The 18,026-nt window shown below is 45.5% G+C and overlaps 1 protein-coding gene across 1 annotated transcript in view; it reads right to left on the bottom strand.

Moving 5' to 3' along the window:
* EIF4ENIF1 (eukaryotic translation initiation factor 4E nuclear import factor 1) overlaps positions 1-15,251 on the bottom strand; it is a 39,031-nt gene extending 23,780 nt beyond the window's left edge. Inside the window, 3 exon segments of the mRNA XM_070385822.1 lie at positions 1,754-1,827; positions 14,350-14,469; positions 15,106-15,251. Of these exon segments, the coding sequence (XP_070241923.1) occupies positions 1,754-1,827; positions 14,350-14,442 (167 nt within the window). The 5' untranslated portion in view covers positions 14,443-14,469; positions 15,106-15,251.
* Between the last annotated feature and the right edge of the window lie 2,775 nt (positions 15,252-18,026).

Raw genomic sequence — 18,026 nt, 5'->3', positions numbered from 1 at the left:
TGTATCTACCCCTGTCCTATACAAACAAATGCTCCCTAAATATTGATTACTCAGTTTATTGAAGATAAGTACAGGGAGGAAAAAGTCCCTTAATCTTCTCACTAGAGGCAGCTCCTGGAATGCTTGGTGTATATTCTTCCAGAATCTCTATGGACAGTCTTGGGTTTTCCCTCAAAGGTGCGTAGTCTAGGTCTGATATTGTTACTCCCATGCTAATGATGGGGTGGCAGGCGGTGCCGTGTGCCGAGCAGAAGCTCTGGAGCCTAATGATCTGGTACGAAACTCCAGCTCTGCCACCGCTGACTGGGCCCTCCGGACCCCTTACTGAGCTATGTCCTTTAGCCTTGTCCAGAAAGGACTTTTGCGCCCCCGGGTCAGACCAGGCTGTGCTGCACACTAGCACCGCACCCTGCACTTGCCCTCCACAACCCGTGATGGTGGGCACGACAGGCTCTCAGGAGCATCTGTGCCCTGGCGCAGGCCCACAGTCCAGGATGACAGCACGGTGTTCAACAGCACCTGACACCCAGCACTCGCCACACAGCGGGCAGCAGTGCAACGCCTCTTCAGTCAGTCAGTGACCTTCTGGGCCTCAAACTCCTTTAACAAAGGAGGTATTACCTATCAAGGATCACCTGGAGTGTAAGAACCCAATAAATCTTAATTCTCTGAGAGAAAAGAAATAGCAGAATGAGAAGCCCTTTCCTCTGTCTCTTCTTTTCATCATTATCAATATTATTAGGCACAATGTCTCCACTTCAGGATTAAAGCGAGTACGTGTGCCCATGGTAACTTTATTTTATGCCAAGGAATAGCTGTAACAAGAAAATTCAACTTGAGGCATAAAAAACCCATTACAGCTTTAATGAAGAAAAAAAAAAAACCAAAAACCAAAACTCAAGCTCATCTGAGACTCAGCAAAAAATACTAACCAGTTGGAAAAGCCGTTTTTCAAGGATCACCCTTACCAGGGGGTAAGTGGCGTGGAGTCCAGATTCAGCACCCCATGAACCATCCATATACAAAATTAAAAAAAAAAACATGTCCTATTTTACCAAACAATTAAACACTTTATATTCTTTAAAAAATGTGGGCCAATATGAAGTATTTACCTTGATATTTAAGTGACCGTAGAGTCTTAAGATAACCGTAAGAAATGCAATGGAGGGTTATTGTAATTTCAGACCATTGTAGCTATGGCCTTCTCAAACCAAAGCTTTCTACTTCTTTGGAGGGAGCCCAAGATGCAAAAGGGCTAATCTGATTGGCCTAATGGTTCTCCTGTTTGGTGGGGAGGGGGCTGATAAAAGGCTCAGAGTTCTGCTGATCATCCTACCCGAGGCCCTTGAAGAAGGACCCTCAAAAGCATGTGCAAAACATCACTGGTAGAGAGAAAAGACCCTGGCTGGGACTCCTGTGCTCAAGTCAACCCTGCTTTGTGACTGTGTGCCTCGGACCAAGGCATTTTCTAGTTTTAGTTTCAACACCAGTTAGTTGAAAGGGAACTGGTTCAGTTGTCCCTGGAGTTCCCCGCAGCTTCTATCTCTGAACTTTAGCGAATCAATCATGAAGCTGATAAAGAAGACAGTGCAGTGAGATGCCACTTTTGTTCAAGCTTACTTGCAATGTATCCGTGTGGAAACCCCTGAAATCTCCCCACTTGTTAATTCTAGCAAAACAATACAACTCTTAATTTACTAAGTTTGGTATAACTTAGTAAATTATACCAAAAGAAGCTGACCCCCATAAATACCTGTCATATTTCTCAGAGAGGCACGAAGGCCTCTGTTTGGAATGAGGGCGTTCTTTAATATCCAAGAGCTCCTCCTAGAAAGAGAAATCATATGGTGATTTTGAACAGTATTTCTTGGGTCACATACTTTCAACTTACTTTTGTTACCAGTAACTTAGTGTCTACCTTAAGCAGTTCACACAGTTCTTATTTACTTACACCCCGGCTTACTCCTGAAAGGACAAAGTCGGCTCAAGGTCCTCAACAGGCACTCAAGCGTAATTGGCAAATGATGTAAGTGATCAGTTTACTGCTAAAACACATTCTCTCATAAACTTCCATCCAATAATATACTCCACACACTGAACGCTGATAAGGCATGGTAGCTTCAGGCTGATACAAAACGTTCAGCTAACCTGACTAGTCTTAAATGCATCAGAATCCAACGTACAAGGGGACGGATTTTCTTTTCATTGAATAGTGAAATTGCAAGGGAAAAAAGCGTCCCAAACACCCATGTACCACTTATCTGGTGTACGTGTCCTTAACATTCACAATGCCTCTCCTTAACTGTTTTGGTGCTCAAACTGAGAGCCTCTTCAAACTGGCTCCTGTATCCTTTTGACACACCCCATCATTTTAAATTTTTATTTATTTAAGCCGCGATGCCTGCCATGAAGGATCTTAATTCCCCAACCAGGGATCGATCTGCACCCCCTGCAGTAGAAGCACAGAGTCTTAACCACTGGACCACCAGACAAGTCCCCCATTATTTTTAAAAAAGCACGTTTTTACTTTCTGCATTACATGTACCCATCCTGTCCTAGTCTTAGAGTCAGCCATTTCTCTGAGAAATCCAAGTTCCTTTAAGTGAGAATGGTGTAAGAATTCGAGGTTTGGTAACTCGGTATCCTCATTTGCTTCCAGGTATGTTACATACCTGGAAAATGACAAAAGAGAAGCAAAAGGCAAAGGAGAAGAGGAAAGATATACCCATCTGAATGCAGACTTCCAAAGAATAGCAAGGAGAGATAAGAAAACCTTCCTCAGTGGTCAATGCAAAGAAATAGAGGAAAACAATAGAATGGGAAAGACTAGAGATCTCTTCATGAAAATTAGAGATACCAAGGGAACATTTCATGCAAAGATGGGCTCAATAAAGGACAGAAATAGTATGGACCTAACAGAAACAGAAGATATTAAGAAAAGGTGGCACGAATACACAGAAGAACTATACAAAAAGGATCTTCATGACTAAGATAACCACAATAGTGTGATCCCTCAGCAGAGCCAGACATCCTGGAGTCCAAAGTCATGTGGGCCTTAGGAAGCATCACTATGAACAAAGCTAGGAGGTAATGGAATTCCAGAGTTATGGAATTCCTGATGGAATAACTGAGTTATTTCAAGTCCTAAAGGATGATGCTGTTGAAGTGCTGCACTCAAATATGCCAGCAAATTTGGAAAACTCAGCAGTGGCCACAGGACTGGAAAAGATCAGTTTTCATTCTAATCCCAAAGAAAGGCAATGTCAAAGAATGTTCAAACTACCGCACAATTGCACTCATCTCATACTCTAACCAAGTAATGCTCAAAATTCTCCAAGTCAGGCTTCAACAGTATGTGAACCGAGAACTTCCAGATGTTCAAGCTGCATTTAGAAAAGGCAGAGGAATGAGAGATCAAATTGCCAACATCTGCTGGATCATAGAAAAAGCAAGGGAGTTCCAGAAAAACATCTACTTCTGCTTGACTGACCACGCCAAAGCCTTTGACTGTGTGGATCACAACAAAATTTGGAAAAATTCTTAAAGAGATGGGAATATGAGACCACGTTACTTGCCTCCTGAGAAATTTGTATGCAGGTCAAGAAGCAACAGTTAGAACCGGACACGAACAACAGATTGGTTCCAAATTGGAAAAGAAGTACGTCAAGGCTGTATACTGTCACCCTGCCTATTTAACTTATATGCAGAGTACATCATATGAAATGCCAGGCTGGATGAAGCACAAGCTGGAATCAAGATTGCCAGGAGAAACATCAATAACCTGAGATATGCAGATGACACCACTCTTACGGCAGAAAGTGAAGAGGAACTGAAGAGCTTCTTGATGAAGGTGAAAGAGGATTGAAAAAGCTTGCTTAAAATTCAACATTCAATAAAGTAAAATTATGGCATCTGGTCCCATCACTTCATGGCAAACAGATGAGGAAACAATGGAAACAGTGACAGACTTTATTTTCTTGGGCTTCAAAATCACTGCAGATGGTGACTGCAGCCATGAAATTAAAAGACGCTTGCTCCTTGGAAGAAAAGCTATGACCAACCTAGACAGCATATTAAAAAGCAGAGACATTGCTTTGCCAACAAAGGTCCATCCAGTCAAAGTTATGGTTTTTGCAGTAGTCATGTATGGATGTGAGAGATGGACCATAAATAAAGCTGAGTGCCAAAGAACTGATGCACTGTGGTGTTGGAGACTCTTGAGAGTCCCTTGGATGGCAAGAAGATCCAACCAGTCCATCTTAAAGGAAATCAGTCCTGAATATTCAGTGGAAGGACTGATGCGGAAGCTGAAGCTCCAATACTTTGGCCACCTGATGCGAAGAACTGGCTCATTTGAAAAGACCCTGATGCTGGGAAAGATTGAAAGCGGGAGGAGAAGGGGACGACAGAGGATGAGATGGTTGGATGGCATCATCAACTTTATTGACATGAGTTTGAGCAAGCTCCAGGAGTTGATGATGGACAGGGAAGCCTGGTGTGCTACAGTCCACGAGGTTGCAAAGAGTCGGACACGACTGAGCAACTGAACTGATGTTACACACACACGCACCTGCTCATATAGATGCATATACACAGAACCATTGCCGCCTTTTTATATAAACATCTTCAAGTAAACTAAAAATAGCGATTCCCAAACCTTCAGTACCAGTAAAATGCTACAACTGCTTTGCAAAAAAGCACATACCACTGTGCCAGGGCCTCTCCAACACCCTTGTCACAGGCCTCACAACAGAACACTTGCTGCTTGTCTGATCACCGCTTCCCCTGTCTTGGGGAGAATATGAAGGGGCAGAGTTACTCTCTTAGCCTTTAGGCATCACTGCATAGAAGCATGCCGTGAAATCACTCAGTGTCGTCATACACCTGAGGTACCTAGATGTTTTCTCCATGATAGCAAAATGCCTGAGAAGCAGAAGACATTTTACTTTTAATACCACGATATCAATCAGGCATTTACATTTATTTATGATTCACTTATGAATTGTGTCTTATTAATTGGGTAGAAATACCTAGAAAAATTGGGAATGTTGAGATACACAGAATCCCAAATATAAGAAAATGTCTAGAGGCTACTAAAAATTCTGAAAAAAACTGTCAAAGCACTGACATACCACTGCAAACTGGCAGTAGCGAGTGGAGTCCAGTGGAATCTGCGTGGTGAACGACGTCAGAAAGGTAGGAGTGACACAGCCTGGTGGTGAGGGAGGGGCGGGGTGGATGACCAACAGTAGTTATGATGACAGAAGATATAACAACACCGAAATCCTAAGAACAGGAGGGCTTAAAACATTTTCCAGTAAAAACAGGAAGGACCTTGCAATATAGGAAATACTTATACATATACCACAGGAAAAAAACACTGCAATTTTCTGCTATTTGAAGCAGCCCAAAGATGAGTACACACCCCTCACTTCACCATTCACAAATCCAATATTAAACTAAGAACCCCAGGATACTATTAAACCAAGGGCAATGTACTTCATCCTTAAATAGGTATATTCTCAATACACAAAGTTTCTAAACAGTGTGGCTTTGAAATGTTTTAACTCCAAACAACAGGGAGCCCAAGTGATAGGTGTTCTCTATTATTACTATCGCTGTTTGCTGAAATGAGATACCATTTCATGTCTACCAGGACGACTGTTTAAAAAAAAAAGAAAAGAAAATAGTATTGACAAGGATGTAGAGAAACTGGAAACTTCTATCATTGCTGATGGGAATGGAAAATTGTGCAGCTATTGTGGAAAATGGTGGCAGTTCCTCAAAAAGTTAAACACATGACCTAGCAATTCCCCCACTAGTTACATACCAAAGAGAACTGAAAAATTATAAACCTATACAACGCAATAGTTAGCAATAATACAGAATAAGTTCTGATGCAATATAAGCCTTGAAAACACTACGTTAAGTGAAAGAAGTCAGACACAAGAGGCCACATACTGTGGGATTCTCTCTACACGCAACATTCAAACTGGGCATATCCATAGCATGGGAAAGTAGGTTGATGGTTGCCAGGTGCTGGGGGAAGGGAACTTTGTGGGGTGACTAGTAGTGGGTAGAGTTTGTGTTTGTGGAGACGAAAACAATCTCAAATTAGATAGTAGTGATGGCTGTACAACTTTTTGAATTTACTAAAAACCACTAAATGGTATATATATATTTTTAATGTTTATTGGACACACCGCATGTGGGATCTTAGTTCCCCAACCAGGGATCAAACCCATGCTCCCTCCATCGGGAGCTCAGAGTCTTAACCACTGGACCACCAGGGAAGTCCCTAATGGTACATTTTAAAAGGGGTAATTTTAGGTATGTGAATTCTATCTCAAGAACAAAAAACTTTAAGCAAACTAAGAGGTTCAGTTACCAAAAGTTAATGTTTTACTCTCTCTTTTTACAGATTTATCACTCTAATTACAGATTAATAAACACAAACGACTCTCAGATACAGAAAAGAGGCTCAGATTGGTACAAATGTTTTATGTTTCTCTCCCGTATTAGTCCAGTTTTCTCTGTTGACTATATGCTTGGCATGTACTAGGTGTGAACGCTCAAGGGACTGCACAAACTTGACAGGCATGTAAGAGCACGGAGGGGAGTTACATGCACGGAGTTACGGGCACGAAGGTCGGTGCACGTGGGCACCAACCATGCCAGCAGCACCATCCGTGCCAGGGTATGCCTCTGACCAAATGCAATGGCCAAAACACAGTCCACCTGTCTACAGAGGATAAAGAGTCATTTACTTTATTAACAGGCCAAGAACTGGGAAAACAAAACAATTCTTGGATTGTAATAATTGCTGGAAATAACATCTTTAAACATCTAGGTCAAACTATACACTGTTCTTGAGAGTAGGCCTTCTAAAATCAGTTTCACAGCATCAAGGAAACCACATATAAACAAATTTGTACAATTTCTGCAATAAGTGTTCATCTCCAATGGCGATCCAAAGACCTCCACTGGACCCTAAGAGGTTAAGAAGTAGCACTTTAAACCAATCACGTTTCTCAAAATGTGGCCCAACGTCTACCCCAACATTTGGGGAAAAATGAGATCCTCGTGGGGTTTAGAGAGTTAAACCTGTTAACCTTCAGCAATGTCTCAGGTTGCTTAAGATGGTTTTCCATCCTGAGAGGATCCCCCATGTAAGTGGGGAGGAGAGAAGCCATTAGCTAAGTCAACACAAAATCTGCTCTTTCATAACTGTCCACAGAACACTTCCTGTGTGCCAGGCTTAGTGGCTAGCACAGGCAGATGACTGTTGTCCCTGGCCCCACTGCTCTCCAATCTCTCAAGAGACGTCTTCTTGAACTCGCCATCTCAGGAGTTCTTAACAGCAATTATTCCTGGAAAGGAATCTCTTTGGGATACTTTCAAAGAAAACCTTCAAGTTTGGCGAAAAGCAGAATACTTCAGAGTGCTCATTTTGAACTGAGTATGTTCCTTCGCTATGAGTACTTCAGGAGGGGATGGGAGATTACCCTTTTGTAGAGTTCTGATAACCTACAGAAACTTGCATCGTGGACAGATTTACTGAAACGATCATCTGGTCAAGAGAAGAGTTATTATCTGAGACCTTGCTTTTTTGCATAAGTGACTAAAACCTGACTGGGCAAGAATACGCTGCTAATTCGCTAAGAGTCCCACGCCCACAGAAGTGTAAACGTATTTTCTTAGGTTTAGCAGCCTTCCTTAAAGAAAACGTGTCAAGCTTTCCCAAACAATCTATCTGGGAACTACTAACATGGACACCGCTTTCAGTGATCAGAATTAAAGTAGAAATCAAATGACAGAAACCCAAAGCAATAGTTAAAGCCTTACACAGTTTCTGCAGAAATCCTATGCATTCTGTTGACCATCTGACATAGACTTTCACACAAGTCACTTAGAGAGGTGTTCTTTACTTCTGTGAGCTGAGTTTAATTCCTACGAGTAAGACGGCCAGGCTTTTTTTGGGGGGGGCAGGGGCTGTGCCCCGCAGCATCAGGGATCCTATTTTCCCAACCAGGGATCAAATCCGTGCCCCTGGCTTTGGGATGAGGGGTTTCAACCTCTGGACTGCCAGGGAAGTCCCCAAAGCCCGATTTTTTTATGATTACCCTTTACATTTCTATTTCACTGTTAGTTGTCTAAGCACCCTGGAAATGACCCAGTACCTCACCTGTGTGCCTGCTCTTTCTGAAGAGGGCAGATGTCCCTGGAACAGCATTTGGGCTGGGTTCCCCTTTGACCTCCTCTCCTGGTCCCCACCCTCCACACACCCATTAACTTTGGGCTTCGCCCATGAGGCTCTCAAATGGTTGCTGACTGACCTGATATCTCAACCTAGGAGTCACATGACTTTTCTGAAAGGCTTAGAAAGCTTTTAAAAATAGCAAAGGGGTACTGGCATCCAGAGATGACAGCCAGGCAATGGTAAATGACCAACAGGGTGTGTGGGATGCACTTCCCCATCCCCCACTCATGAAGTTTGCTGAAGGGGCACCATTCAGAGCAGGTCTTACAAGCAGGTCAGGGTTCAAACTAGATCCTGTAGCATCCTGCAGGATGCAGCACCTGGATTCAACCCAAGCCTCTAATGGTGGCTGATTTGATGCACACACTTTCTTCTATTGAAAGAATTCATGTGAAGATAAGAAAATGGAAATAGGGAAAAAAATAGGAGAGCCTGCTTTTTCTGTTGATCTGACCAATACAATAAAAATAAACCTTGGCTTTTAAACATGTTTATACAACTGATAAAAGCAATGTAGAACATGAAGTAAGCTGGTAAATAAGTACAGAAAGAAACTTACAAAAATCATTTTCAGGGTAGAAGCACTATATCTGCAATACTGCTTTATGGTTTCATATTAAAATGGAAATGGTTACTGTGACGTACAGAAAGCAAGCATGTGGATCTGAAGTCGGTATCTGAAGAAGCTACCTTTTAGTGCTTCCCCCTACCCTTATTATATCATAAGCTGTTTCTAACACTTATTGTGTGTCAGGCACTTTTCTAAGCACTTGACATCCATTTTCTCATTTATTCTCTGCAAAAATCCTATGGGGTAGACACTGTTCTATCTGCATTTCACAGAGGACAAGGATGAGAGTCAGAGAGGTGAGAATATGGCTGAAGGCAACACAGGTTAAGTGAGTGGCAGAGTGGGGATACCAAACCAGGCAGCGGGTTTTGGCGGCTCCCTGTTCTCTCCACTGATTCTCCCAGAGGATGAAGGAAGACACCCAAGCCCTCCCAGCAGCTCCGTCATCAGTGCTGGGTTTGTCTCCGTCCACTGAGACCACGAGGAGCCCTGAACAAACTGCCAGCTCCCTGCACAGGCTTCCCCTGGGCCAGCTCCTCTCAGAGAACCTTTCCTGAATCAAAGGCCCTGCCCACAGATGTCTATGTCCCAAGTTCCCATTGTGAAATGACTGGCTCCTTATCTAGCTAGAAGTTCCCACCACGAGCAAGGAGAGGATACCCAAGGGGGCAGGGAACCGTGAATCCTGACTTTTTCCAGATGATTCAGAATTGGAACAGGTAGGAAAGAGCACTAGCAAGACAGTGTCTGCAGTGGTATCAGTCAGCCCCCTCTAAGAACTTCCAGTTAGGTTTTCTGGACAGCAGAAACTTTAACATGGTATCGTGATTTTTTTGTACCGTAAATCTGCCTTCCCCAATATAAACAAGCACCCCTATTTTTATGCTGGCTTAAAAGTTTGTAGCTTAGTGCCTCACTGAAATGCCACCTATTAACTCAATTTATGAGGCACCCATGAAGTTGTTGAACGAGATCTCGGTCTAGTAAAGACTTGACTATCTGACTACTGATTTCAACCTAGACTTTAAATCAAACGGTATTCTCAAAGGCTTGACTTCAAGTCTCGCAACTGATTCTAAGAAGGCCAGAATGATTACTCAAAGCAGTCCACTTCAGTTGCTTGTCTGTTTTCTTAATGATTTTCCCTGGCAGTCAGCACTTTCACTGCTGGGGCCCAGGTTCAATCCCTGGTTGGGAAACTAATATCCTGCAAGCCATGCGGCATGGCAAGACAAACGCGCACATGACACAGAAGCAAACAGAGCAAAACGCAAAACAGAGACATCAACGCGGCTGCAGCACCGCACACAGAAGCAAACAGAGCAAAACGCAAAACAGAGACATCAACGTGGCTGTAGCACCGTAACCAACTGCCCCTCAGCCACAGGTCAGCGTGGTTCCCTTTAAGGATCCTTACCCTGACAAAAGGGTGCCGGTTTATAACTAGTCAAGGCAATGAAGAGCACACAGGAAACTCAGATAATCCAACACTTATTTTTCAGGTGGTAGATTTAACATGCAGGCTTAACATTGGTCAGTATCAAGCTGAATATTCTAAGTGTCCTCTGCTTTTATTCCCTGTCCAACTGGCAGGTGACAGCATTCACTAAGGAGTCTGTGGCAAGCTACAGGAGCAAAAGAGGAATAGTACAAAGCGTGTAATACTCCGATCTAAGAGAATCAGTTTATTCACCTGAAGAAAAAAAAAAACCAAGGATCTGAACAGTGAGATAGTCCCAAGCATTTCTATTCTGTGTTTCAGGCAAAAGATGCTACCACTAACTGAAGAGCAGGTACTACATCTCAAGAGCTGGTAAAAGGGCCTCTGAAGAAGGTAAGCAGCAGCTAACGGGTCCCCAGCTTTTCCCACTCGTGAGCCTCACTACCTCCTGTTTTCTAAACGGATGGTTCTCAAACCTGAATCTGAGTCAGAATTCTCTGAATTGCTTGTTATTCAGCCAGACATGGCTGGCCCTACCCCTAGAGTTTGATTCAATGCCTATGAGATGGGGCCTGAGATTTTGTATTTCTAACAGTTTACCAGATGATACTAAACCATGGCTTCCCTGGTGGCTCAGATGGCAGAGAATCTGCCTACAATGCAGGAGACCTAGGTTCAAACCCTGGGTTGGGAAGATTCCCCAGAGAAGGAAATGGCTACCCACTCCATTATTCTTGCCTGGAGAATTCCATAGAGGAGCCTGACAGGCTAAAGTCCATGGGGTGGCAAAGAGTCAGACATGACTGAGCAGCTAACACTTTTAGTTTTCACTAAACATTACTTCAAGCAACACACTTTGAGAACCATTGTCTAAACTATTTTTAATCCATGACTTTTGATGTGGGATCCCACTCTATAACTTCCCAAAGTCCTTAAACATAATGCACTCACTAAAAAAAAAAAAAAAAAGCACCATTTAAATACTACCAAATCATAGCTTTTGATCTTAGGAAAATGCCAATCTAGCAAAATGGACCTCAGTAGGTTTACACATTAAGGGCTCAAAACCCTTAAAATAGCAAGTGATATAATAAGTCTACTTATAACCATCCAAATTAATAATCACTGAGGCTTAGGAGGAGGCCTGAAAATTCCCAGTGTGACTCTTACATGAGTTCCTGAGACATTCATAGAGGCACAGCAGACAGTAACTGAACCCTGAGGAGTAATATGCACCTGAGTCCCTTGACAACATCAACACCACATTTCAAGTTCCCCACGGAAGACGAGAGCCTTGTTACTCAAAGCATGGTCAGTGGGCCAGCAGAATGGGCCCCACCTGAGAGTTGGTTAAAAAGTCTCATTAAAAGAGTTGGTTAAAGAGAGGCAGAAACATCACTAAATGCTTTGTTTATTCCAACAGTTTGGTCCCAATAAGTAGATAGGGAGGAGGATGGCTCAAATATCATTCCAGGAGTAGAATCAACAGACCATTTACTATAGTGCTCAGAACACAGAACTGTTTTAAACTTCCTTCAAAAGAAAAAAGGCTTAGTTTGCCTCAAATCCCACATGAAATTACCAGAGTGTTGAGAAACATGTACATGGAAACACTAACCTAACACCCCGACAATACCCAGTTGCGACCCTAAAACTGTGTGTGTGTGTGCTCAGTCCTGTCCACCTCTCTGCAGCCCCATGGACTGCAAAGCCTGCCAGGCTCCTCTGTGCATGGAATTTTCCAGGCAAGAATACTGGACTGGGGTGCCATTTCCTACTCTAGGGATCGAACACATGTCTCTTGCATCTTCTGAACGGCAGGCAGATGCTTTACCACCAGCGCCACCTGGAAGCCCCTGTAATTGTCATTAACTAAAAACTCTTAAATGAGCCGCAAAGTACAACTATTTCTAACTAACCTGCGTAGAGACCGTTGAATCTAAATGGTCATGAACCGAAAAAATTTCTTTAAGGCACATTTATTTAACTGAGGCAGAATTCTGAGGCTAGACTGCCAAATACAGGCAATACTGAGTTTCTTAATCTTTACTGTAGACATTGTAGACATTCATAAGTTCTACACTAACAGATTAATAATATCTTCCTAAAAAATGACTTATTCATAAAGATAGATATGCATTAAAAAATGAAATATACACCTTACCCTCTAATCAGGGTGTGAAAGTAATTCAACAGCCTCTATGCCTGGATTCTACAACATAATGCACCAGTCAGAACTTTCACTCAAAAAGAACCGGGAGACCTGAATTCACTTGAGTTTATAAAAGCACTTTCCTTTCTTTTAATAAGCCTTTCTCCATTCAGATTTCACTTGTCCACATTTTAGGTAACGAGTTTAAGTTGTGAAATACTACTCAAGCACTCTTAGGTTTGAGACAAACTATATTTGGGAAAACCAAACCTGAATGAAGAAGTCACGTGCTTTCTATCGCTGCATATTCTGTTATGCCAAAACAGACTGGCTTAAGATAGAAGCTGACCAAAAACCTTTAACAAGTGAAAACACTCTTGTCCTCAAGTTTGTTTTTTTTTTTTTTAAATGCTAAAAATGAATGTTACTCCAATAACATTGGGTATTTTATCAAGTAGTTAAAGTACCCAGTGTTACTGGAGTAATATTCATTTTTAGAGAATTAAAATTAGCTAGTTAAAAGTAGCAGCATCACTGCACACACAAGCTGGTTAAAAGAAGCAGAATCAGTGCACACAGAAGGCCCCAGTTTAAAACACGAACCAGCCAGCATCCTGGGAAGCCTGGGACAACAACCACATTAGAGTCCTTGATTGGGCTCATACAAGGGAAGTAAGATACAAGGCCCAACTGGGGCATAACCCTTCCCACCAACAGTCCCAAGCACATTTCAGGGAACTAGGAAAGAATTCAATGCTCTTGTCAACTGCTTCAGAAATGGTCAGTAGTCCACAGGACAGTGAAGCAATAGCTTCAATAAACACATGACCTTGAGGTGATTCCTCCCCCAACCACCTCAGGAAAAGCAGGTATCTAAAGGAATTGAAATCACCTCAAGTCTTCAGCTAAGGGAAATATGATTAAAGTCTTACTTTCTTGAGTCCATATCCATTTTATAACAGCACGTAAAAACAATTAAAAAATCTGGTTACCCTAGGAAGGCACACCAAAGAGTACTCCTGTGAGTTCACCTCTCAATGAAACATCAACAGAGGACACTGATGTCTGTGAGGCATCGCAGAGCTGGAATCCTTACTCTACGGCCTGTAAGTCAGTAGTAACGCACCAGTCGCACAGCTGTTACACAGAGTGTGCGCCAACACATTTGTTGCTGTTGTTTAGTTGCTAAGTCCTGTCCGACTCTTCGAGAGCCCATGGATGGTAGCTGGCCAGGCTCCTCTGTCCATGGGATTATCCAGGCAAGATTACTGGAGTGGGTTGCCATTTCCTTCTCCAGGGGATCTTTCCGACTCAGGGATCGAAACCTGGTCTCCTGCGTTGGCAGGCAGATTCTGTACCACTGAGTCACCAGGGAAGTGCCAACATATTCCGATCCACAAATTCACACAGGGAGGATCTGAGCCTTCAGTGGAAGCCTGCTGCTGCTGCTAAGTCACTTCAGTTGTGTCCGACTCTGTGCGACCCCATAGACAGCAGCCCACTAGGCTCCCCGGTCCCTGGGATTCTCCAGGCAAGAACACTGGAGTGGGTTGCCATTTCCTTCTCCAATGCATGAAAGTGAAAAGTGAAAGTGAAGTCGCTCAGTCATGTCGGACGCTCAGCGACCCCATGGACTGCAGCTTTCCAGGCTCCTGCGTCCATGGGATTTTCCAGGCAAGAGTACTGGAGTGGGGTGCCATTGCCTTCTCCTCAGTGGAAGCCTACTTAGGGGCAAATTTTAAAGTCTGGGTGTTTGTACTTTCAGAAAAAAAGTTCAAAGCAATGTTTTACTAAATCTAGTTAATATTTAGTCCACATAGTCAGAATGAGACTACCTCTTTAAACAATACTAATGAAGTTTCTGCACAATGTTACTTATCTCCTCACCTATAAAGAAACACTATTTCATTAGTAACAAAGCCTACTTTTGTATAGCGATGGGGGGATCTGGAAGCGGGTTGCTTCTTCAGGTCGAGAAAAGCATCTCCATTTTCTGTTTCACCCACACTTCTATCCATGGCTCCTTGGTTGACAGTTTTTTGCACCTGTAAGAAATCAGCACAAAACTGTCACCGAGAACAATAAATTTTAAAGAGTCCTCACTGTTTAAGAAACTGAAATGATCTCGGACTCCCTTTAAAAAACTCTTTCTGTAAACCAGAACCCACTGGAAACAAAACCACTGGTACTTGGATATCTCTTATAAAGAGATAAAGCATCTCTAAAGAGCTCTAAGCATCAACAGGGTAAGGAAAGCAGAAGTGGAACGTGCCCAGATCAGGGGACAGCCTCTAAGCAGCTTTAATATAAAAAGAAACCAAGCCTGGTCGCTGCCACTCGTGAGGGCCGTCCGGCGGAGTGGGGAAGTTTCCCGAAGTGGGGGCAGGTAGGAGACGGGCTGGGATCGGGAAAGCGGAGCAGTGGTAAAGTGCCTGTCACTTGCCAATGGACGGCGCCAGCTGCCCCTTGTTACCGGAGGCAGGGGACTGGGGACGGGGCCACAGGTCCCCTCGCCCGGCCCGCCGCACCTGTGGACATGTCAGGGGCGCCCGTGCCAAGGGGCGAGCGCCGGCTTCAGATCCAAAACTCGGCTTCCCGGGGCCGCGACCCCAACCCCCGGCCTCTCGCGCAGGCCCTGGCCCAGCAGCCGCCTTCGGAGGAAGGGCGGGGACAGTACTCACTGAGGGGAGGCGGGCCAGAGCGAGCAGGAGGGCCGAATCCCCCAGCCCCGGTGCTCCAAGCTGGAGCCGGCGCAGGCCCGCCGCCGTCCGCCCCGGCCCGGCGGCTCGGGCCCCGCCAGCCCGCCCGCTGCCCGCCAGCCGCCCCGCTGGCCTCTGGTCCCTGCCCGCCCCCCGCGCGCGCCTCGGCGCTCGCGCTCACGCACGCGACCCCGGGGCTCAGCGCGCCCGCGCCCCTTCTCTCCCCGCGGGCCCAGGCGCGCGGAGCCCCAGACCCCGCCGCTGCCGCCCGGCCCTTACTGGTTGCCTCGGCCGCCGCTCCCCTCCCCGCCGCCCGCGCCGGCCCGAGAGCTGCTCCGCGCGGCCTTCGCTCTTGCCCCCCCCACCCGCCCGGGCTGTCTCCCTTCAGCCGCCGTAACCGCGGCCCAGCCCTCCGCCCCTCCTCCCCGGCCCCCTCCCCCTTAATAACTCCCTCCACGCACCCGGGCCCCAGCACCGCCTTCGCCGCCGCGCGCCCGGATGTGAGGTGTCCGCGGCGGTGCCGGCCGGAAAAGGGAAACACGGCGGCGCGCTCCCAGGGCGCCGGCCCCTGCGTGCGCCCGGCGGCGGGGAGGCGGAGGCCGGGAAGCGATGGCGGCGGCGGGTGGAGACCCGGCCGGGGGCCGGGAGAGCCCTCCCGGATGCGCGCAGGCAGTCGTCGCGGGCAGCCCCGGGGAGGACGCCGCGTTCCCACGCGCGCTTCGGGGCGGGGCGGCCGGGGAGGACGGGACGGGCGGAGCTTGGAGCCCACCATCACCGCCCGGCGGCCGTCCGAGGAAGACAACTGGGGCCGGGAAGTGGATCGGGGGGCCGCAACCTGGGAACGCGGCGGCTGCTGCGTTTGCAGGATCCGTTCTAGGCGGAGAACCCTGGGGCTTCGGCAGCGGGATTCTGTGTTAGGCGAACCTGGGGGCTTGGAGCCTTCCGGAGTGTGTTCGAACCTCGACTTTTTTTTTTTTAACTGGTGGTGTGATGTTGGGCAAAGCTCTGACTGAGTTCCGCTCTTCTTACTGTAAATGATGTATGTGTGTGAGGAATAAGCGAGATTACACGTTGCCGTGTTAAAACTGCCACGGTTGCTTCTGAATGAGCTACGGGCGACTGACACATTCATTGAAATGTTCTTTCCCGCCCCGTAACCTGAATCTTTCCTTAGTCTGCACGGGAAGGGCAAGTGCAAGAGCTTTTGGCTGAAAATGAGATTGCAGATGTCAAGCGCTTAGTACGTAGTGCTGGAACCGGCAGACAGGGCCACAGAGAGGCAAAAATATCAGTATGATTCCCCTCATCTGTGAGCAATGAGAGTAACTGCCGTGCTGGGAGGAAAGGTTTAACGGAGATCGCGTGTGAGCCTGGTCTGCAGGAATTTCACGAGCTCGTTTCTGCCTCGTGGGACCGTGAAATGATACGTGACTGTGGAGGGAAACGTAATTTTTCTCGTGGAAGGATAGCGAAATCTACATATCTTTCAATGAGCCTGCTTTCTTTAAGCTTCAGTTGTGAAATCAGCCCATTGGGCAGTGACTGAGCTCTTGAGTTCCCGTCCTGAGTCTTAGCAGAGAAAACAATTATGAAAACTTTTTATTTTTGTCTATTGGGTAAAATGTGTTTTTTTACAGTCTTCTATCCGCAAGCCACTATGGAGAAGTGGAGCAGGCCTTTTTTTTTTTTTTTTTTTAAGCTCTTAAATCCTGACCCTCACAGTGTGAAACCATAGTTACTTTACCTTTGGAACCTGTTTACCCATCTATCAAAAAGAAATAGCAGTACCTACTTTTCAGGCTTGTAGTGGGAATTAGAGATAACATTAAAAACACTCTTCTGGTTATCTTTTGCTGTTTAACAAACAATCCCAGAATTCAGTGGCTTAAACCAACATTTACACCAAATCTGCAATTTGGGGTGGTTCTAGCTGGGACAGCTGGTCTCTACTCCCTTCGGCTTCAGCTGTAAGGTTGGGCACTGCTACTGCTGCTGCTAAGTCGCTTCAGTCCTATCCAACTCTCTGCGACCCCATAGACGGCAGCCCACCAGGCTCCCCGTCCCTGGGATTCTCCAGGCAAGAACATTGGAGTGGGTTGCCATTTCTTTCTCCAATGCATGAAAGTGAAAAGTGAAAGTGAAGTCGCTCAGTCGTGTCCAACTCTTAGCGACCCCATGGACTGCAGCCTACCAGGCTCCTCCGTCCATGGGATTTTCGAGGCAAGAGTACTGGAGTGAGTTGCCATTGCCTTCTCCGAGGTTGGGCACTAGGAACATCAAATGGCTCACTAACGTGGTTGACGGTTGGTGGTGGCTGTCAGCTGGAACCAATGAAGCTATTGGCTCTAACACTTAACACCTGGTCTCTTGCGTGGCCTGAGCTCCCTCACACTACTGGCTAGATTCCCAGAGCAAATGTCCAGGTAGGAGAGGGCCAGACAGTCGTAAACTGTCTAGCCTAGCTTCCAAGTCACTCATTGTTATGTTCTGCCCCATACCAGTCTTTTTTTTTTTAAGATTTTTGATGTGGACTGTTTTTAAAGGCTTCATTGACTTTGTTACAGTATTGCTTCCTTTTATATATATATATATATTTTTTTTTTTTTTTTTAGCCAAGAGGCATGTGAGATCTTAGCTCCACAACCAGGGATTGAACCACTAACCTCTGCATTGGAAGGCAAAGTAGTAACCACTGGACAACCAGAGACGTCCCCACATCCCACATTCTAGTCTTTAGATAGGAGTCACTAAGCCAGGCCTGTATTTAAGGGAAGAGGACTTAGACTACACCTTTATATAGGAAGAGTGTCACAGAATTTGCAGGCATATTACAAGTCATATATGAAATGTGCTCCAGGCACGGTAGCTATTATGCTAGAGGCCTGGCCCTCTGATCTATCCTA

Source organism: Bos mutus, chromosome 17 (assembly GCF_027580195.1).
Source record: "Bos mutus isolate GX-2022 chromosome 17, NWIPB_WYAK_1.1, whole genome shotgun sequence".
Lineage (NCBI taxonomy): Eukaryota > Metazoa > Chordata > Mammalia > Artiodactyla > Bovidae > Bos > Bos mutus.
Note: the sequence above shows the minus strand (reverse complement) of the source record. Positions and strands in the feature narration are given on the sequence as shown.